The following is a 23,777-nucleotide window of genomic DNA, read 5'->3' as shown; positions in this document are numbered from 1 at the left end:
GAATTTCTTCATGAAACATCAATTAAGTTAGCTAGGAGAAAGTATGTGTTATTACTTCTTGAAGATAAGTCAAAGTTAATTATTTTTTGGTATAGGAAGAGGAAAATCTTTAATATTTTCTGGCAAACATTAAAGATTTTAATATTTAAGTGTTAAGTTAGAGTGGTGTTTCAATAAATATTTTTTTTTCTTTCAAAATATGAAAAATTCCAAACTTAAATCTCACAAAGAAATAAAAATACTTTAATACATTAATTTCTATATTGTAATGTACACATTTTAATATTATCAATTTTCTTAGCAAAAATTTGGATCACGATTATAATCTGTGCTATTTGAGTTTGTACTTATTCCAAGATATTAGGCAAGTCACTGTGGATAATTCCGTAAAAAAGGAATTGATACACAAAAATAAATAAATTTCTTTCAGCAGATTTCAATATCTTCCACTATTTGGGATTAATTTAGTCAAACACCGATTGAAAAAAATGTTTCTCATTTTTAGTAAATATTTCGTAAACAGTGCATTATTTGCTCTATTTCATAGGAAAAGTTATCCGCGTAGAATTGTTAATTAAATGTACTTTCTCAAGCTTTTATTTAAAAAAAAAAATATTATCATTAATATCTGTTATTAACTTCATTTGAATCAATGGAATAAAATAATAACTTTTATTAAAGAAAATGCGATGGCTTTAATCTGTGAACATTTTATTGTTAGTAAAAATAATGTATGTTTGAAAGTGTAAATCAGAATGAATTTCAATTTTGATCTTAAAATTTTTACAATTTCGATATAGTCAAAGGCATATATGAGTATAATTAAAAATATAAAAATATGAGGGAGTTATTTTTCTTCCCCGCCCCTCATTCCTTCGCATGGTTTAGATTCATAAAAATAGAAAGTAATTTGTCTCGTAATATGAAAAACATAATCATATTTTAAATTAACTGGAAACTACATTGCTACACAAAATTTAAGCAACATTAACGTATCAGGATCAAACTTGCCACTTAAAACCAAGTAACAGGTGGAGAAAATACTATAAAGTTATAAGATTGAGATTAATTTTGTTTATGTTGTATTTTTTAAATTTGATTTACTAATTTTGTTTAAATGTGGTTAAATACGTGTACTAGATTAGAACTGTGGAATAAGACCAATAAGATAAATGGAAACTGACGATGTTGTATATGCTCTGTTAACTTGCTTGATTATTTGTACACTGTAATTAAAAATTAACTAATCACTGAGCAAAGCAAACCAATTTATTATTAAGAAACTAATATGCTGTGACACTTTCGCCACGTAACTACTTGGCTTCATCAGACACTATATCTTGTATGAGAGTTAACAGAAGATTAAATACTAAGAGACAACCAAAGTCTTCCTGTAACGTGATTGGTAGCTGACAGCTAATCACCTTGCTGAATCAAAACAGATACAAAACCTCCTAAGTCTCCCTTGCTTAGACTGTATACATATATACTTAATAACAAAGAATTACCAAATGAATTTATAAAATATAACAATAACAATAATAAAACAATCCTAATAATAACTACAGTAACAAAAATAACACAAAGTTTCTCTTTTAATGTTTCCTAATAACTTATTCAACTGTTCATCAATTTTAATTCCTGAGTTCCATTTTATTACATCACCATCTTCACTTTCAGTAAATCTTGCCCCTTTCCATTTCCTGATCATCTTTCTGTTTTCTTGGCCTAGCACTTTCATCTCATTCCAGTTACACTCATATTCCATGTCCCTTAAGTGTTTGTATATTGCATTGCTATCTCTTTTTTTTATCTATTTCGTGATTAACTTCCCTTCCTACTTCTTGATCTTCATGTCTAATAACGCTGTGATTCCTTCCTTTTTCACCTCCACCTCTAGTATAATGCCTTTTTCTCAATCTTTAATTTCTTATAAAACTTTTCCAGTTGTCGTTTCCCCTTTTAAAAAAAACCTTTACATTCATCTACAATACTTGCAAAAAAAAAAAAAAAAAAAAAAAAAACAGCAGTTTATCCCCTCCTTTTAACCTTGGTGAAGCGTCACAAGTATTTTTTTTTCTTTCAACAGTGATTAGTTTATTTTTAATTATAGTATATAATACGCAAAGCTGGTATAATGCAGGATATTACAGTAGGCAATTCCTAATGCACGGCTCTCAAACAGTATGAATCACTTATAAAATCTGTCAGGGGCGGAGATCTAGGCTATATGTCCATATGACAAAATTGGACGAATAAATGCCTTATATGTATGTTAGATGGTGGTTGTAGAAATGTCTCAGATTGGACCTGTTATCCTTTCTAGTATCACACTACTGATGACAAGATTGTTCCTTTGATTAACATCACAATATGAAAAGATAGATGTGATAGAATATCATTGATTTGAATATATATATATAAAATGACTAACATTGTAAGCCGATACACACTATTCAGAGTCCAGAATGAAGTTTAGGAACAAAACTCAAAATTTGAAGGCTTAGTCTACTCTACTCAAAAATTTATCAAAACATAAGTAAACTTGTTTGTATAAACAATGAAAAAAATTCTTAATCCCACAAACAGAAGAACTATTCAAAAACAATTATAGTGCTTCTTTGTAATAAGTTTGCTAAATACTGTACATACTTTTTGCTATATTATGTAAACTTGTTTATGTTTTGAATAATACTGCACTAAATTAAAAAAGTGTGTATTCATCAAAGTTTAGTGTGTAATTAACTTTCAACGTAGGTTTAAGATTATAACAGCATCTTCTCGTAGTGTCTGTTAGAAGAGAGTAAAATTACAAAATTATGCAAGTCTTCATAAAAATTTTCTGCATAAGTTTTTCACAGTAACAAACAGGACGAAAAAAGAAAATTTCAACTAACTAACTCTATGACCCATGGACCCCGAAGGTTCAATGCCGCGTTCACAAAAGCTCTCCACTGACTTCTATTCTTAGCTAACTGCATCCAGTTTCTACTTCGTATTCCTATTTCGAGATCCATCTTAATATTGTCCTCCCATCTGCGCCTAGATCTTCCTAATGGTCGTATTTCGGTTGGTCTTCCAGTTAAGATTTTGAAAGCGTTCCTACTTTCTTTCATCCTGGCTACATGACCTCCCCACCTGAGCCTCCTAGACTTGATGACCATAACAATGTTGGGTAAACCATATAAATTATGTAGTTCCTAGTTATGAAGTTTCTGCCATTCCCCATTCCCGTTTCTCTTGGGTCCGAATATTCGTCTCAGGTTCTTGTTCTCAAATACTTTCAATCTATGTTCTTCCTTCCGAGTAAGCGATCATGTTTCGCAACCATATAGAACAACAGGCATGATTATCGTTTTATATATTTTAAGCTTCATATTCCTTGACAGAATTCGCGACGACAAGAGACTTTGAACTGAATAATAACACGAATTCCCTGTTTTTAGTCCGCATTTAATTTCTTCATGAATATGGTTTTCGTCTGTTAACATTGATACTAGATATTTGAAAGTATCCACTTTATCAAAATATCATTCGATATTTTAACGCATCCCATAATTTACCGTATTACGATCCTGACGAACTTCCATGTATTTAGTTTTCTCTGCATTTACTTCTAAACCCATGTCTTTGCAAACGTTTAATAAGATCTCTACATTTCTTTCTATTGTTCTCCTATCATCCTCTATTAAATTTACATCATCAGCATATCAGCATAACCTGGTGAATCCAATTCAACTCTAGGCCCTAGTTGCTATCTTTGATTTTCCTTATAGCGTATTCCAGAACAAAGTTGAATAATAATGGCGACAACGCATCTCCTTGTTTCAGGCCATTCTCGACGTGAAAGCTCGTGGACAAAAATTTTCTAACCCGGACTTTACTTTGGGATTGATTTAAACATATCTTAATTAATCTAGTTAGCTTTTCCGGTATTCCAAATTGTGTAAGAAAGTTGTACAATGCTTCTCTCCTAACCGAGTCGTAAGCCTTTCTAAAATCAATAAATAGTTGATGTACCGGGGTATTGTATTCCCACTTCTTTTTGAGTATTTATCGAATGGTAAATATTTGGTCGATAGTTATCGATTTCGTCTAAATCCGCACTGATAATCTCCAATAACTTCATCTGCTTAAGGAGTTAATCTTGCTAATAGAATGTTTGAGAGGATTTTATAGAACGTTGACAGAAGAGAAATGCCTCGATAATTATTACTGTCAGTTTTGTCACCTTTCTTGTGAATTGGAACAATGATTGATTCTTTCCACTCTTGTGGCAATTCTTCCTTGTTCCAGATAAGCAGAATGAGTTTGTAAATTTTGCTCCACAATTTTTCGTCTCCAGCTAAAATTAACTCAGCCGGAATTTCATCTAAATCCGGAGATTTATGTTTCTTTAATTTCTTTAAAAGCGGTTTCTACTTCTATTCGGTTGGGTTCTGGAATATACGGAACCGCGGTGTGTCTCACCTTTTCTCCACACACATTAGCTTTTGGCTGCGTTATAAGCAATTCGTCAAAGAAATCTTTCCATCTATTTAAGATGCTATCTGTGTCAGTGAGAAATGTTCCGTCAGTTTTCTTCAATATATAGGCACGAGGTTGATAGCCTTTCTTAAATTTGTTGATCCCTTTATACATGTCCTGAATGTTTTCATTTTTACTATTATCTTCAAGTTCCTTAAGTTTAGCTTTCAAACAATCGCATTTCTTTGTTCTAAAATTTTGGAAGTTTCCCGCCTGATGTCTACGAAATTTTGTGTAGTTATTTCATTTGGATTTTGTAGCCAAAGTAATTTTGCCTGTTTTCTCTTCTCCGCTAGTTGAATGCATTCCTTTTCGAACCATGGTTTGTTCCTACGTATTTTCGTGTGTCCTAATTTTTCTTGTGCTGAAATTTTAATGCTATCTCTAATTTCGATCCAAGTATCCTCATCACTACTGCACTCTTAATCTTCTAAAACCGAGAATCTATTCGAAACTTCAATTTAGTATTCCTCTCTTACCTGCCTCTCTTCTAATTTCTTTAAATTAAATCTCTCCGTTTTCAGACATTGAATATTTCCTTTATTCAACGATAATCTCTCTCGTATTATCGCTGCTACCAGGTAGTGATCAGTGTCACAATCAACCCTCTAAACGACCGGACATCAATTATGCTAGATTGCCTTCTTCTACTACAATCTACTACTATCTACCACGATCTACTAAAACGTGATCAATTTGATTATGTTTTTTTCCGTCTGGTGATGTCCAAGTGTATTTATGAATGTCGCGATGTGGGAATTTTGTACTCTTCACGATAAGGTTTTTGGATGTTGCAAAGTTCACGAGTCTAACACCGTTGTCATTACTTTCCTTATGCAGACTTTCGTTCCCTATAATCGGTTTGAAAATATCCTCTCGTTCTACCTTCGCATTGAAATCCTCTAATAGAATTTTCATATGGTATCGCGGGAGTTAGCCAAATATCCTCTCCACTTCTTCTTAAAAACTGCCTTTTATATAGTCATCCTTATCTTATGTTGGGGCGTGTACATTTAAAAAAATAATATCACACCACCGTCCCTTAAGAGTAATAAAAGGAAGTGTATCATTAACAAATTCAACCCGTTTAATTGCTGATATTATTCGTTTGTGAACGAAAATCCCTGTTCCTAATTGGTGATTTTTATTTCCTTTCCCGTAAAAGAACGGAGAATTTTCGGAATACACAGTTCCATTTCGTCTCCAATCTAATTTCCTGATCTCCTACTAGTCCATCCTGTATTTCTCTAACTCATTCGTTACTGATTTTAACGCGCCTGCCCTATAAAGACTTCTAATATTCCATGTTACAAATCTCATGTCCATTTTCTTTTGCTGAGGTCGTACCAAGTTATCAGACCTGGTCCGAGCCTTCTGTGAATGTTTCTGAACAAGTGCCTTTTTTCTTACAGTATGAGGTTGTTAGCCTTACTCAAAGCCCCAAGCTGGAGAACCAATCCTTGTCGTCTGTCTGCGACTGCTCATTCAGTATATTCGCAGCTAACCTCTATATCTAGAGGCCTTCTCCTCGATCTACAACCTGAGGATGCTCCATGCCGTGGTGACAGGAACTTACATTACGCGGAAGAAGATTTTAGTGCAAGGAATTTACATTGTCATATAAAGAAAATAGTGCAAATGAAAATTCTGAGAAGTGAAATGGATTTGCTCGTGAGTTGTTGGATCTGTTGAGGAAAGTGTCAAGAGAACACAGAAACAATACAGTTAATAGTACGTTAAATATTAGACTCAGTAAATAATAACACGTTTACAGCCAGCACGTGATGTTGGAAGCACGTGTAGAACCTTGCAATTAATGCATTCTTAATGATTATTGTAGAAATAGAATAGTAAAATATAAGAACACAACAATAGAAATAAGAGAAATAATAACTAAGAGCTGCATTCAGGGCTTCGTGTGTGTAATATTATGGAATATTACAATGTAACTGCGTCTTCAAACGTTAGATAACATGAGAGAAAAAATCGAAATGATAAGTTATACTGATGACATCGTAATTGTATTTATTTGAAAATCAAGGAACGAAATCGAGAGAAACGACAATACGATTATGGATGAACCAATTACACGGTACAGGATGAACAATTTATTATTATAAGCAAACAAAACTAAAATTATGATATTAGGTATAGATCTGTTGAAAATTTCAGTAATCAAAGTTAAGTATAAAACAACACAAGGAAATTTACTGATTTAATCTATGGGGTACATATTCAGAAGAAACGTAAACCTACTTTTATATCTCGAGGTATTATACATTAATTGTATATTTCAAACTGGTCCAAGATCTTTGTCAACATTTTTTTTTTTTCTGCGTCGATGGAAGTTCTTGCCTCACTTTTTAAATTTCTTTCTAATGTGCTTCAAAAATACAAGCTCATTGTGTAGAATTACGTAATACACTTGATTACATAATTAATTAGCACCTATTAACTGACACTAGAATTTATAAAATTAGTCCCTAGTTATTGTGAAAGAACGTGTTGATTCTAATTAATGGTTCATTAGAACTTTACATTTTTTTTTTTTTTTTTTTAAGCTGAGTGTTACATATTAAAGTTGACTTTACAGTCTAAATTCTCTTTTATAACGGGTGAAAACATTATAATTTAGTAAACAGATAGATTATTCTGAATATATACAACTTTACAGTCTAAATTCTCTTTTATAACGGGTGAAAACATTTTAATTTAGTAAACAGATAGATTATTCTGAATATATACATCTTATAGTGGGTACAAATACTGAAATCCGCTAAACATATTGATTATTATGAGTATATACAGTTTAGATATTGCTTGATATTCTTCTTTTAACCGGGTTTGGTTCCCGGTAGGAGCTCATGTGGTTTGGATCCCATATTAAGCTGTAGATTCACGTATAATATAGCCTCACTACTGAAAAGGACGCTGAACTCAATACATCCATCAATCTTCTTTCCAAAATTTAAACTCCTGTCTTTTTGTATTTTGTTTCAGATATTATTCTGCAAACTTAAACAAGTGACTATCCTACTTCGTGTGAAGATACTATGGGTAGATCTAGTTTGTACATTGCAAGCAGACTGCTAAAAGTTTTGTGATTGTAATGGTTCCAAATTAAGAGTATATCCAAACTCATTCGGTAAAATACTGTGAAAAAAAATGAATTATTGTAAAGTAAATAAAGTAAAAAGATTGTTGCAAAGTTATGTTATGATTTTCTTAATATTGTTGATTATGTTATCTCATTTATGATCAAGATTTCCCATGTCTAAGATGAGTTTGGGTTCTTCGGTTCTGATGAAAAACGGCTCAAAAAATGAAATGAAATGAAATTTTTCAGTTTTACGTCCCACGGAAACGGTGATGATGAGGGATGAGTGAAATGGTGGAATGAAAAAGTGGGAGGAAACGGGAGAACCCCGGGAAAACCCACGAGCACGGTGTTTGTCCACCACAAAGTTCATACGGCGCGAGCAAGGATCGAACCAAGGACCCCAAGCACCGGAGGTGAACGAACGCTTTACGATTGAGCCACCGCCCCTCCTAAAATCGGTTCAAAAAATTCTCATCAGCACCAAAGGACCCAACTTCAACTTAGACAAGGAAAACATATAAATGTTTATATAACATAAACACTATTAATAAAACACAACATAACTTTGCAGCAATATTATTATTTTATTTATTTGACAACAGTACATTTTCTTCAGTTTCTTACCGAATGATTCTAGATACACCTTCAATCAGGAAACATCAAAGGAATACAATCACAAAATTTTAGCAGCCAATTCATAAAATTTGTACAACTTGTATCTGATCACGATATTTTCACACGGAATTAGATAGTTATTTGTTTAACTTTTAGCTCTCCACGTATGAGGGATGACGTCTCTCAACGATCACATTACTTGGAAAAGTGGGATGGAAGAAAGGAAAGGGAAAGGAAAGAAGTAGCCTGAGACCTTTATGTTAGATACTATCCAGGCATTTGCCTGGTGTGAATGAGGAAAACCTAGGGAAAGCCTCACTCAGTATGACTGGCCTAAATAGATACCTTTCACATGGAGTGTCTCCAACAGGAATAGAACCCTGGATAAAACCCAAAGACGAGAGTGTTAGCGACTATTCTACGCGGGGCCCTAGGAAAAGAAAGAACAATACATTTTGAAAAGAAGAATTTCCAGACAACATATAAGTGTATGCTGCGTATACGTAATAATCAATATATTTAATATATTTCAAGAGTCTTTGCCCATTACAACATGTATTTATTTACAATAATCAATCTCATAGAGATGTTCCCAGGATATCAGCCAGGTGAAGCCCGACGATAGAGCCGACGTTTCAAGAACTGACATCGTTCTCGTCTTCAGGGCGATTATACTGAGACCAGTTCGTGTGTACTATATATAGGAGAGGTAAGTGGGAGGGTTACGAATCCGTGTCTCTGATTGGATGGTCTATAGCTTGACGCTGATTGGTCGTATTCACATATGCTCTCTTTATGACTGGCGTCCATGTCTGTCTGAGTTGAAATCCTGTATCCCTGTTGATATTGTTGGGTTCTTGTAATATGGCAAGAGATTCTTTAATTATCCTGTCCCAGTGGTTTGAGCTCTTTGAAATAATTTTAGTGTCTGAAAATAAAATTCTATGTTCTTCCGTTATACTGTGTTGCGCCAGGGGTGATTTCTCCGGATAAAACAGCTTGATATATCTCTCATGCTCCTTGCATCGATGGTCTATTGTTCGTCCTGTTTGTCCTATGTAAGTTTTCCCGCATTCGCAGTGAATGCAGTATACTCCTGGTGTTTTAAGACCCAAATCGTCTTTAACTGGACGGAGTAGTTTTCTGATATTTGATGGTGGTCTGTGTATGGTTTGGATGTTGTGTCTCTTCATGATTCTTGTAATTTTTCCAGATAATTTCCCAGTATAGGGCAGGACTGCAATGTTGACTGGATCTTCAGATTCTGTGGTGGTCCTATCTTCAGATTCTGTGGTGGTTCTTTTACTGGAAAAGGTCCTTTTCAGGACCAATCGAATGTCATCTCCCTTGTATCCATTCTGCAGTAAGGTCTTCTTGAGATATGCAAGTTCACTGGAGAAGCTTTCTTGGTCTGAGATGGCTTTTGCTCTAAGTACAAGCGTGCTGATGACTGTATTGCGCTGTGATTTATGGTGAAAGCTGTTTCCATTAAGATAAAGGTCAGTGTGAGTAGGTTTTCTGTAAACACTGTGGCTCAGACTTCCATCAGGTTTTTTTTGCAGTTATATTTCTTTTTGACAATGTTGCCATCACTTTCAGACCCCGAAAAAAATATATGTTGTACCTAAGGGTATAACAAATTTTTTAACCAGAAAATCAGCAACGTGCCCCCCAGATCTTTTCCTACAATTTTTTGAAATTTTCAACACGCAAAAAAATAAAGAAAATACGCAACGATGGTTTTGAAAAAAATTGCAATTTACACCTAGATAGTATCTACAATCTGAAACTTTCAAATTTTTTCGATCACCCCTCCCCCCCAAAAAAAAATTAAAAATATTCAATATTGAGCATGTATGATACGATAATTCGGTAAGGGAAGGGGGTAGGCGGTCAAATTTTTTTTGAGGTTGTTTTAGGACAAGGGTAACCTTTTGGCTCAATGGCGACCCAATTTGGATCAAGGGCCGATTTCACTATCTTACTAGGAAAGACCCTTTGCTGCAAACTCACCCCAACATCTGTACATAGCAATTCACTTCCTTTGTAAGTCTCCTATCCTTTACTTGTGTGAGAAAGGAGGCATGCACAGTGGGAAGGAGATTCATGGTCATAACAGAACGATGCGCTGAGTAGACAGCGCAGGTTCAGCTAGTTAAGTTTTAAATTCCTAATTACTGATACCTACCTTTGGATCACTATCGACGAAATTAATCTCCCATTTTACATTAATTTTGTTGTCATTAACTGCTAAGTAATTTTGTTGTTTGTTTCTTTCTCTTTCAGGATGAGGTTATAACGAAGTCTTTACAGATATTTGATCTGTCGCTATGATCAAAAGCTTTCAGTGCACCTGCCACATACCAGCAGCTCCTATCACTGTCAAACGCTGGCATTCAGGTCCGCGGGTGCTTGGAGAAACTAATGCAAGCTGAGCTGATGTGTGTACTGGGGGCAGGATAAAGATTTTTTCTTACGACGAAGCTAAAAGTAATGAATTTTGAGGATTGTGGGGAAATAGGTCCGAAAGATATTCTGTAAATTATGTATTATGTATGACATATATTTTTATGGAGACTGTATACTTCAAGCGAACTATATTTTTCTTTTAAGAACTCTACAGATTAATTTTATATATTAAGTGTTTTTAACTGTTTCTTAGTTTCTCATTGCTATGAATATGGTTTTCTTTGATTGAATTTCTATCATAACCCCCCCTTTTATCTTTTAATTATACAAGTTAATCGATATTTTTATAACTTTTAATTAACTTATATTTAAATAGTTAAAATGTAGTATATTTTAATTCATCTCAAATTTTTAAGCAGGTGATCAAATAAGCTGTGTAATCATCCACTATCGTACTTGAATGATGACAAACAAAGATGAACGAAGCTTATCAAGTAAAATTTATTGAAATTTAAATGTAAGCTTCACTGAATTATACTGTCTCCTTTGTTTCCACAGTCATGTATACTATGTAAGGTAATATAGTTATGTTTACTTATTTACGATTAGTTTCTTGTTTAACAGGTTGTTTAACATCAGGTGTAAGATAAGTGCCTCTTATATCTTACAATGGCTCAAGATTTACCATAGTAATAATATTTACGTTATGAAATGATCACATAAAAAATAAAATTTTATACATATAATGCAACTGAATGTATGGCTGATAAAACTTATATACTTATGATGGTTTTTCTAATGAGATAACACCATCCTATTGTACCATTTTTCTTTTCAATCGTTTCCCATTTAAGAAAATTGGGCTTTTTTGTTTGTCCAACATAGACTGACAGGCAGGAAAAACTTCACACAAATTTCAACAGTTTTAAACAATGTAAGTTATTTACAAGTTCATTATACGCATTATTAACTTGGACCTATTTCCCCTCCATTGAAATGAAAAGTAGTGTTCAAGATTTTTTTTCGAAGTCGTGTGTTAGGAGCTATGCAAGTATGAACTTTTTTTGCAAGCAAGGAAAAAAAAAAGTAGAGGACACACTCTCTTTAAGTAACAGAAGAGAATGCATCCATTCTACATGCCAAATACAGGTGGAATTCATCTGGACTGGAGAGAGAGGTGCGGAAAATATTCATTATTTTACCAAGCTTTATGTTATGAAATGAATTAAAAACAAAATAAAAATAAGCTTAATAAACAAAGCACGCCATTTATTTTGCGGAGTTTATGATCTCAGAATATGTATAATTAACACTTAATGAATACACGCTTATAAGCATTAATAAGATCTATTCGTAGGGAAAAAAAAAAGATTTTTCCATACTTAATATTATGAAATATGTATATTTGCGGTGTATATAAAAATTAAAGAAAAGTGAAAAAGTTTTTTTTAAAAAATCAAAGCATATTTTAATATTTCACTGAATTCCGAGGCTTGTAGAATGCTCAATTTTTTGAATGTTAATAAGGAAAGCACGCTGATCAATGAATAAGTCAATGTAAAGGCTAGGTTAAATACAAAGTGATTTTTTTAAAGAGTCAAGACACCAAGCAATTTCGTGTTTCAAATAAAATATATAATATATATATATTTAAAAGAAAGCACAGTATTTAGACTGGTTTGTAGTAGCAAGTCGTGTCTAGTTGCTCATTCCTAACAATAACTTTGAAGAGCGTAGTTGATATTATATGAAATCTTAGATGAAGTAAACTATATGTAAAACGAGGAAAGGCTACGGCAAATAGGCTTCCTTAGCAGCCATGTTTCAAGGAAAATGATATTGTTTTCTCATTCACACCTAAAATCTTATCCAAGGAAAACAACATCCTCAATGTAGAGGCACTTATAAGCAATAAAGAATTCTCATTTAAATAGACAGTCAGTTTGATCTTAAGATTTCGCTCATAGTAAACCGTTATTAGTTCTGTAATACTACTATTAATAATAAGAATAATAATATTTCAACTAATAAAACAGAATAGACAAACTAATAGCTCAGCTGTATGTGTAAAAAAAATCATTAAATATACTAAATGTTTATTACTTTTCCTTATTTATGTAAAGGAAAATAACAGTATGTGATAACTGTTATTCCTGTAAGAGAGTTCTTTTTTTAATGATAATTATTTGAATTTCTATTAGCTACATATTATATTAAAAGTAGAATAATAAAGCCTTTTTAGAAAGTAAGCAGATTAATGGTGCGTGGCAAATTTTCATTTTTAATTTGTCGCTCAGTACAAATAATGAAAGCACATAAAATGCTATAGGTCATTGTTATAGCGATATTTAAGCATATTCTTTGTTTCTCTATGTAATAATAATAATAATAATAATAATATGTGATTAGACCGAAAAGAAAATAAGAATAGCGGAAATTTTCTTGCAAACAGAAACAAAATGAAGAGATATAGAAGGGAGAAGAAAGTAATTGACTACTAGTAGTTAATCTGTACATTTATTCTCTTGATTTTTTCCTTTGTAAGAAGAACTAAAGAGATTAGTATCTTTCTACAGTAGTACAAAAGGTGCTGACTATTTTTTAAGTCTTCCCTCATTTATAAAATATAAGTGTTTTCCAGTTTTAAAATACTTTGTTGCATAGAATAAAACTACAGTAATAAATTAAAAAAAAAATATGTATAAATAGTAAGGAAAAAATACGAAAATTGTGTGTGTACATTGTATGTGTGAGTGTGACTGTAGCAAAGAAAACTACGAAAGATAAAACGTGTTGGAGAAAGTACTGCGTTAGTAAAGTATAGTTATTAAAAACAGAAAAAGAAAGAAAAAATGTAGTTTTTAAGTGATAGGAAGTAGAAATGAGACAAAACGAAGTTTTAATATTCCATAGGCCTAACTTGTATCTCTATTTGCTATTGTTAGTATTGCATAAACCAAGGCATGTGTATAGGAAGAAAAATATAATGTAAATCTTATATATATGTATTATTGTTCACACATGTTTATTTTGTAGTTAAAGAAAATAGAGAAAACAATTTGATTTTTTTACAGTAAACAAGTGATAAGACAGTATGAACTCCAGTAGCACATACATTCAACTGTCTCAATATTTTCCCTATAGTACAATTGTAATTGCAAATGAAGATGATGATGTTTTTGGTATATGTTAATCATTTATTTCAGTTCTTTCGATTGACTATAATTTTTCTACATGCGCAATGCACAGTGTAACATATTAAAGCAAACTAAAACAAAAACTTTTCCAAAATCTAAATTAAGACTTAAGATATTATTTTAATAATTATTTAATTCCTGCCTATTTTGTTCAGAACAAACTGTTAGTGTGTGGCTTCGTTACATAACAGATAGCCTCTTCAGGATAAGGAGGATTAGGGAAAAGTTTCTTTGATTAAAAAGAGGTAAATAAAATATAAATGCTTACCAATCATGTGGAATACTTTCTCTAATATTTCAAATTCTTCAATCAATTTATACATATGAGCGTCTCGCATGAACATAATGGTAAGCACCACATGCAGTGAAATTGAGCTATTAAGTGTAATGGGTTGGGATTTAACCATAGAACAGTATGTAGATAGTTTTGTTCCAAAATGTGTGTACAGATGGCAGGGGAAGCTTATTTGGTATAGGTTATTACATTGAATTGTATGAGAACGTAGACCCTTCTTACCTAATTAACTCGAAAGTTCGAAAATGTGACATACCATTTGTTTCTTCGAGCCGCTCATAGATATTTATAAGATCATGTTGTTGAAAAGGGTTTAAGTCATTTTATGCCCCTGAGGATAAATGCCAAGTGTGTCACAGTCGAAATATTGGTAGTAAAATTAGGAATATTACTACGTGAGTAATTTGAAATAAAATATAATTTACTTAATATAAAATAAAATAAAATAAAATAAAATTATTTCTTCATGCCTGATAGAATTATTATTTAAAGATCTTGTCCTAAATGGCGTAGAATTATTACCTAAAGATCTTATTTTAAAAGAGAAAAATATACGCTTGTAAAAGTATTGTTTTTCTTCCCGGCTACACTATACTCTTAATGCTTTTAAGAGAATGGTTTCTAAATAACAGTTCTACCTTATGAATTTTCTTTTCATAACTACCAAGCAAATATTCTTTAGTTACTCCGTTTCACGCAAATAAACTTTTTTAACCTACTTTTCCTGAAGAAGTTATCTGCGATTAACCCAGATATGCAATAAGTTCTAGAATGAGGGAGAGAAAAAATAAGTTATTGTGGCTATACCATGAAAGCAACTGAATGGTTATGAAAATAATGGAATGGAAAATTTTTGAACAGAGCACACCTCTAATAAATAAATAAATAAATAAATAAATAAATAAAACAAAAAATAAAGTTTCCAAGAAAGCAGAAATGTTAAAAATTCTGCCCATAATGGAGGCAATAGGGAAATATTTATTTGCTGGTAGTAACTTTAACTTATACAAACGAAGCACAGATCTGTTTCCTTTTCATAGAAAACGATGTGTATCTATATTGCATTAAAAGAAGTATTGGTCAAAAGTCAAGAAAGTGCTCTTCCCGAAATTTCTAATTCGATCGATGTAATTAAGTGAAAAGAAACGGAATAACCTGAGAAAGTCCACCATAGTATTTGTCTACCATAAAGTCCATATTATTTGGGATCAAATTGTGATCTTTTCATCTGGGATGAGTGCTCTTTGACTTAGCCACTATGCTCTTTCTTTTCTTATTTATTTCTTTCGTCTCAAAATATTCAATAGAATCAATATAACAAATAATGTATAAGATGTTCAGTGTTTCTACTTAATTCGCATGAAAGAAAATTCATATCAAAATTTGAATTTCTTTTGTTCACATGTATATACTTTCCAAACCAAAGAAGGTTAAAATATTATACTATGTGCTAGATTATAAACCCAATCTATCAATTTTAAAAATCAGTTTAAGGAAACAATTTCTCCATATTTTAAAGTAATTTTAAAAAGGTTCAAATTTTCAATTAGCTTTCACAAACAAACCACAACTTATTGTCTTCTGTATAAATCAAACTGTGTAGAAAAACAAAATAATTTGCTGCCCAGAAGTTGTCATAAAAATACAGTGCAAAGTAAGTTATGTCCCTTAAATGTCTCTTTATCTACTGCTGTAACTTATAATGTTCAATCGCCGAAATAAGTAAAGAAAAATTGACACAAATTGAGATTAGACTGAAAGTTTTCACCTTTGAATAACATCATATCGATTTTCATTTGGATTTTATTTTTATTTATTTATTTTTTTTTATTATTTACATAGATTATAAAAAGTCACAATGTTCTCTGAAGATTGACTAATTTCGTGACTACCAAATTGAAAGGTGAGGTTTCATTTTACAATAACAATAATTTGTAATGAACTGACCAGGTAAACATAATTGTTTTGTGTTTTATTGATGAATAGGTTTAAAACAACTATCTAATGAAAATAGGCCCAATTAGTTTGAAATTTTGTTTCATTTTATTATTATTATTATTATTGGCATAAATTATGTGTAGGTTAATTCGGTCCATACTTTTATTAATACGATATTAGTACAACTATGAATTACAAAGTTCATGATGTTTATTTATGTATTAACATTTATTCATACCTTTTCGCTGCAGTTGGTAGCTCACTAAAACAACTCACACACATTTGATTTGAATTGTTTTCAATTTAGCCTCCCTTTCCAACAGCGAGTCTATATGAGACATGGACTTACAGCTTAATGTGAGATCTAAACCACATGAGCTCCTACCAGAAATCGAATCCGGGTCTCCTATATCAAAGGCGCGTACGCTAACCACTTAGCTACGAAGATACTCTTACCCCACATTTCAATAATAACATTAGTAATATAACAAATTACATAAATCTGATAACAATACATGCTCTGTTGTAACACTTATTACAGGGAATTACAATACACAAACATATCTTTCATACCGAGCCCTCTCATTATATTTTTTAATTAATTTTCATCCATTGCTTAGAATTGCTTGTTGATTAATTAAAATATTTTGTAGTACGATGAAGTTGTCAAAGACAGGAAAATATACCTAATATACCTTTCACAGCAATGAATATGTATTATTTTTTTTGAGATTGGTCTATATGACCTCTGTTTCTTTGTTTCATTTAACTTCACACCAAAGTAAATATTATTGTGCTGAAGATTCTTCAGCTATCATGTTATAAGCAGTGCTACTTCGTTAAAACTTTGTCTTTACTATTATGTCCATATTAGTTTACTTGTTGCATTAACTAATTTTAAGGTAATTGTGCTATGGCCATGCTTTATGATACAAAAATTAATATAAACACTACAATGACTTATAATTAGCTTTTATAAAATAAAAATAAAAATACAAAGATATGCGTATATTGGTGAAGATCACTATTAATACAGTAGTATAAGTCTAAAAAAATCATAAGTGTATGCTTAATGATACAATAGAATTTCTATTAAATAGCTTAAAATACTCGCCTTAAGTAACTGTTAAATTAAATAGTTAAATACAATTTCGACGACTATCTGCCATCCTTCTCAGTGCGGTACGGAGGAAAATTTACCCTGCTAATTTAATTAAATTGTAAAGCATCTTTTTACTTGTAAAACCAAGATGATTGTGTATAAGAGGAAAAAGTTATTTTTCTTGATTCTGTGAGTTGTATCCTTGAATCAATGACAATGCTTACCCAATAATATTATTCGCTAGTACACATAAAGGTAAAAACTGAATAAACACATACTTAGTCGCCAATGATGCTCGTACAAAAAATGTTTACTGAAGAAGAAAACATTGAGAAAGGTTCTTATACGTATTGTTTTCTTTCAATGAAATTAATACACACAACTTATGTAGGGCAAGGCATTGTTGACTGTTTTAACATACGTTTCGAAGTTGTAACTAATTATATTTAATTGTTTCAAAATTACTATGTCTCAAATTTCTCTCAATGCAACTGGTACATGAATTGTAGGAAACTCTTAATAAAAGAGTGACTATATTACATATTAAATATATGTAATATCCTTCTTCACTCAGAGTTTGTTTCTTCCCTCCATTCAATAATCTTTTTGATTTAATAAAGGCAATACTTTCCGATATTTTCTTTCTGTATCAATAGTAAATTTGTCATGAAATACTTCTCAATACATATAACATTCTTTTATGAAGAAGAAATGTTTATTGGCTTACATTTTTTACCTTGGTAACAGCCTTTCGCTCGTATTTTTCTTGAATAAAAAGTTCGAATACTGCACCATTTTCTGGATTAAAAATTTATATATACATATATTTTCGAAGTAATTGTTGTGGTTCAATTTGAAACTATGTTCACTAATTACAGCTTTAAAAGCACTATCTTTTCGAAACTATTTCTTATTCCTTTTATCATACCGTCTTCAAGTGGCCTTCGGAATCTATGAGCTTCAATTCAACTGATCATGTCTTCAGCTATTGTTTTAAATACTCATACTGTCTGATTTAATAATAGAATCGATCACTTTCGTAAAATTGAATATATTGGATTTATAATATCAGATATACTCACTTCGTGAAGTGTTCAGTGAAAAGTTTTATGTTAATGCTCATATAATTTACAAACACAAATAATTGAGATAGTCTTTTATTTGAATTTTGTTGAATTCTAGATCACTTTGCAAACATTCATTTGATAAAAATAACCATTATTTCAGAGAATGTGACACTAAATTAAACCCTGATGTAGAAACCGCAAATAATTTAACTTACTTCAAATAACAACTCTTCCAACTTTTTAGCTAATTATGGAATTTTAGTCTTTATAACATTGTTCAGATTGAAAGATATGATTTATAAAAACCCAAAATAAAGAATAATTACAAAATTTAAGAGAGACTTAAGATACCTACCATAGTACTTAACATGAAGAACAATATTTCTCTATTTTAAAATAGAGAAGCTTCTTCCTTTTCTATTTCAAAATATCAAAACCACAAAGAATAGTAATTTTTGTGTAAGTCTACTTAAAATTATTGTAGTTATGTATTGAAAAATAAATAAATAGCTAGGGATTAATTTTACATATACATAATATACTCTAATATTTATAATTGATTTATTTTTCATTACGCTTGATACATTGTACATACAAGCATTTTTTGTAACATTATTCAAAGAAATATTTCACTGTCCCATTTCTGAAATGTTGAAAGATAATTTATCTCTATTTGTAACATAAAATTGTCAGACTAGGTTGATATTTCTGAAACAAAAGTTACAGAAATATTTTGTGAAGATGACTTACCAATTGTCCCTCCTACAAATTTGAACACTGCTTTTTTGTGAAAAATAAAAAGACTAGCAATATATCTAAATGAGAGATACCAAAGACTGTTAAAACTCTGTCAAACATATTAACTGAAAAATGTTATACTACTAATAAGTTTTTTTAGCATTATCGATCAGGATTTCGTTACTGTTCTAAATTATTTTTCTGTATGTAAATTTTTTTGTAATTTCTGAAAATCTTGCAAATTTGTAAAATATTTTAAAATATTCTGAATTGAGACATAGGGTCCGCTTAATTGAAAATGTGAGTGTAACTTACTTCGGAAATGTTAATATATTTAAACTACGGAATGTGTTTAAAGGAGTAGAAAGTTTATAAAGTGGGATATAAGATATTCATAAATTAAATAATAATAATTATTATTATTATTTCAGATTTGCTGGCAAAAATTTCAAGTTCATACAAACTACTATATGTGTATGTGTGTGTTTAACTATTTCATCTTAATACTAGGCGAAACAAGAACATACTTAAAAGTGTGTATGTGTATATATTACTCTTAAAAAACTACTGTACCTCTCATAAAATTTTCTATAACAATATTTCTCTTACATGCTTATTATAAATATTAGTACTGTTCATTATATTTTAATATTATATTTATTAAAATATATAATTTTAATTTTGATAATTTTATGATGCTGAAATATTATCCACATTTCGCGAAAAATGCCAGTTCTTTAAAATATTTTGTCAATTACGTATTATGCAATTATATTTTTGAGACCTATAATCAATCTTTTAAAAATAAAGAAACAACTCGACTTTTATACACACGACGAATATGACATGACAATTCATAATCAGTTCTTACATAAATCAAAGTATATGCATAATAATAATAATAATATACCGTTAATAAAATATATTTTATTACTTTACGCATAAGCTCTTTTGCGCAAACTAAATTGAAAGTCACAGATATTGTGATGGAAGTTGTACATATTTATTTGTACGCATGTATTTACATAAAAATCAACTTATCAAAATATATATTTTCTTTCTCACTCTTGATATTTTTATACAGCTCAATATCATATTTTTGAAATTACCGCTCATTTAAGAAATTTCTGTTTTTCACTACCTTCTTAGTAAAAGTATGAATACATGAGATCTTAATTTCTTTTGTGTCCCTAATATTAAATTTTAAATATACATGTACGGTTGCAAGCAAATTAAAATTGTATATTTACTATATACACAGTATTGTTTCAGTTCTGTATAATGATCTTCACGTATAATGTTCAGCAATATTGTTTTGGTAGTTGAAGGATAGAAGAAAAAAGTTCGAAACACAAAATTGTGAAAATTATATGATAGTATCATTGAATTATTTTCAGTACTTTTTTAAACATGATAAACCTTAAAGAGGAATATTCCATTGAATGAGTAGTTGTTGAAACCATAAGAAGCGTTAATTGAATTCACATGCGTTACGCTTCAACTTTATCCAGCAAACTTTCATTTTCTGGACTTTGATTTTTTCTTCTTGGCCTTCAGTTAATGTTATCTTATGGATATCCTACTAATTATAACATTTAAAGAAATAATTAAATTCTTCTATGGATACTAAGCAATAGCGTTCTTAGACTACTCAATAATATATAAAGTTCACAAAACATTGCTCTTTAACACTAACCATGTTTTTTTGGATCGCATCTGGTTCTTTTAACTAAAGATCGAAAGTAACAGGGGCATAATCGAGGGACGTTAAACTAAAAAAATGTTCTTCGAAAGTATCAGCTTAGTATTAATTAACTAATTTACTTAAAAAAAAATATTGTCCACTTTTAATTAAAATTTGTACGAAGCTAAGAAATAGATAGTAATTCAACTTCATTTATTTATTTATACAACATACAGCAGATTTTCTTCATGACCAGCTTTCAAAAATTACTATTTTCTCTTTAAATGTATTGCTTATGTTAGCATTAATCTCGAATTGTTGCAGTTTTATTTCATGCAGTATAACCGCTCGTCCTCTAGGTTTGTTACTTTTTAAATCCAAAATTTAGCACGATGTTTGGAAATAATCACAAAACAAATATGTGAATATTTTATAAGAAATATTTAACTGTTAATTAAAAAGTGCACTATGAATATTATGAAATATTTTATTTATTAAGCAGAAAGAATAGGAACTTGAAATAGTTTCCTACGGTAAGAAAATAATGCAACATTATAATTTTCTCATAGTAAAGCACATATTGTACTACATTACCTGAAAAACAACACAAACATAATAACAATAAGTCACAAACAACTATTCACACTCTCTGACTTTAATATAAACAAGTAACTAAAATATAATATAAATATATTGTGATTCTTAACTTTAAATCTGCCACTGTAAATTCTTTGATTCAAAGTGAGTAAAAGATAAATATTAATAAAATTCAATGGAGAAGAAGTTTTGAAAATTCAGGAATTTCTGTGTAGAAAAGTAAATGCAATCTAGTTGGTTGTTTTAATTACAAAATTGGAGTGTTCTTGATGATTTTATGTTATATTTTTTGCCTTTTGTGGTAAAAATGTTAGTTTAAAAAAGTGCTATTGAATTTATGAAGGGTTTTTAAAGACCTAAATGCAATATTGCATATGTTTTCAATGCAAAATTTGTTATCAGTTAGCACTTATTTCTGAAAAAAAAAACTTTTTATATTGATCCAGTTATGCTGTGGTACTAATCAGTATGTGATGGAAATTTTTGGATCTTAGCTTGTTAAGCATAAAATTCTGGCGTACATTTGAAACGTATTCTAAACTGTCTCTATATCGATAATGTTCAACTTAAGTCAAATTGTCAACTTGTGCTGAGAAATCAATTTGTAATGCATTCATGAGATCAACTTTCCTCATGGTTTTGGTTCGTAGTAATGATAACAAATATAAATAGTTATATGTTGGGAAAGTGAGCAATTTGCTGTGTGTTTTCTTGAAAAGCAGGGAAGATGAAACGAGTGTACTATTTTTTGATAGCTAGACTGTATTTAAGTGTAAATAAGAGTTGTTTATTTAGTAAGTTTGTTGTTTCTTTTCTTATAAAGGTATGTTGTTTCTTTGTAAAAATACGTTCATGATATGTATTCATAATGATGACGTTAATTTCTTAAATGTTATGTTCGACATCTTGGTAAAATAAATAAATAAATAAATAAATAAATAAAAACTCGCTAAATATAACCATATGGCTGTGAAATGGTGTTGAGACACATAGAAAGTGAAATATGATGGAAATATATATAATTTGCTCTTTTACCACTTAAATGAATATATTAATCGCAATTTCACTCAGCTAGACTGGCATGGGGCAGATTAAAAAATAACTGAAAGTCAAGATTAGTGACCAGGAGATTTTTCTGAAATCTATTGAGGACATCTGTGAATTTTTTTGTGCAAATATTGCGATAGTTATTTTTTTTTACAAAAATAGTATGTCTATATAATTTTCTTTTGCTTCTTAATCACTAGTTGAAGTTGTACAACATATATATATAATATTACATCAAACACCTTTTCTTTTCTAATGCACGTGATAGCTACAAAATGTTCTGTTTAGAGCAACCTTTCATATGATGAATAATTAAAGCTTTTTATTATGCATTTTCCTGATGTAATTCCTTACTTTTTTTTTAAAAAAAAAAAAGACAAAGTAGTCTTTTCATGGATGTTTTTTTTATCGCATTAAATTATTTTTAACATAAGAAATCATTGTATTTGAATTAATTAATAAATATTCGTTTATGCTTTCACGGCGATTATTAGGCTTCATTTTTGACATATTAAACATCCAAAGTGTTTTATGTATAATCTTGATTTTTCTCAGTTGAACTAGAAAAACAATTGCCGAGCACTATTAATAAATAAAGGAAAAATATGATGAATTTCCATAAAACGCATCTTAATAACTTAAAATCGTAATTCACTTAGTGTTAAAGACTTTTGCTTTGTATAATAGAAATATACTACATTAAAGAATATCATGGAAAGGCCTAATGACGATCTTGCTTTTTGTAACTGTGACATACATATATATATATATATATATTCACTGTATATACTATATACATTATATTGAACTTGCTTTTCTTATACTAACACTTTTAACCTTCTCTACTACACGTTTTTTTTAATTATATCATAAACACAAAACTGCCAACAAAATTTTCTAATCACTTGAAAATTCATATAATTTTGTTACTGATACACACTTCCATTATGCATTAATATGCATCTATGTATGCATTAATATGCATATACGATTATACATGTGCACAACTCGTTATACTATATATGTAAAGCATATACATATATAATATACGTAGTTTTTATCGATTTATCGCAATTTTTGCACTTTGAAAGCAACTGTGTTTTGCATAACAAATTGTATATTTTAATTTTATAAGCTTCAAGCGGGAAATAAAAATATCTGTATATAATATATATATATTTTTCTCCTCTTTTTTAAAAACTTAAAAATGAAGAGCGTATTAAAAGCTTAAATGATTTTAAAGAAATGTATTGTGCAGATAAGTCAATTCCACTTTTCTATGTACAGAAACAAGTATTCTTTTTTTCCTTGTGAATAAGTATGAAGAGAGAAAGAAGTATAGAGTAATAATTATCGCGAAAATAAAAGTAATAATTAAACATAGTACTTATAATATTTTAAACATTAAAAATGTTAATGTTGTGTATTTCTTGTCTTTGTCAAAAGAAAAAGACATTCGAT

At 30.2% G+C, this 23,777-nt stretch overlaps 1 protein-coding gene across 1 annotated transcript in view; it reads left to right on the top strand.

Annotated features, from left to right (window-relative positions):
* LOC145689489 (A-type potassium channel modulatory protein KCNIP1) overlaps positions 1-22,150 on the top strand; it is a 398,897-nt gene extending 376,747 nt beyond the window's left edge. Inside the window, exon 6 of the mRNA XM_081763662.1 lies at positions 10,529-22,150. Within this exon, the coding sequence (XP_081619788.1) occupies positions 10,529-10,576 (48 nt within the window). The 3' untranslated portion in view covers positions 10,577-22,150. The remainder of the gene's footprint in view (positions 1-10,528) is intronic.
* Positions 22,151-23,777: the final 1,627 nt, after the last annotated feature.

The sequence above is a fragment of the Thermobia domestica genome, chromosome 1 (assembly GCF_964235325.1).
Source record: "Thermobia domestica chromosome 1, izTheDome1.hap1.1, whole genome shotgun sequence".
NCBI lineage: Eukaryota > Metazoa > Arthropoda > Insecta > Zygentoma > Lepismatidae > Thermobia > Thermobia domestica.
This window is presented reverse-complemented; position numbering and strand designations above follow the sequence as displayed.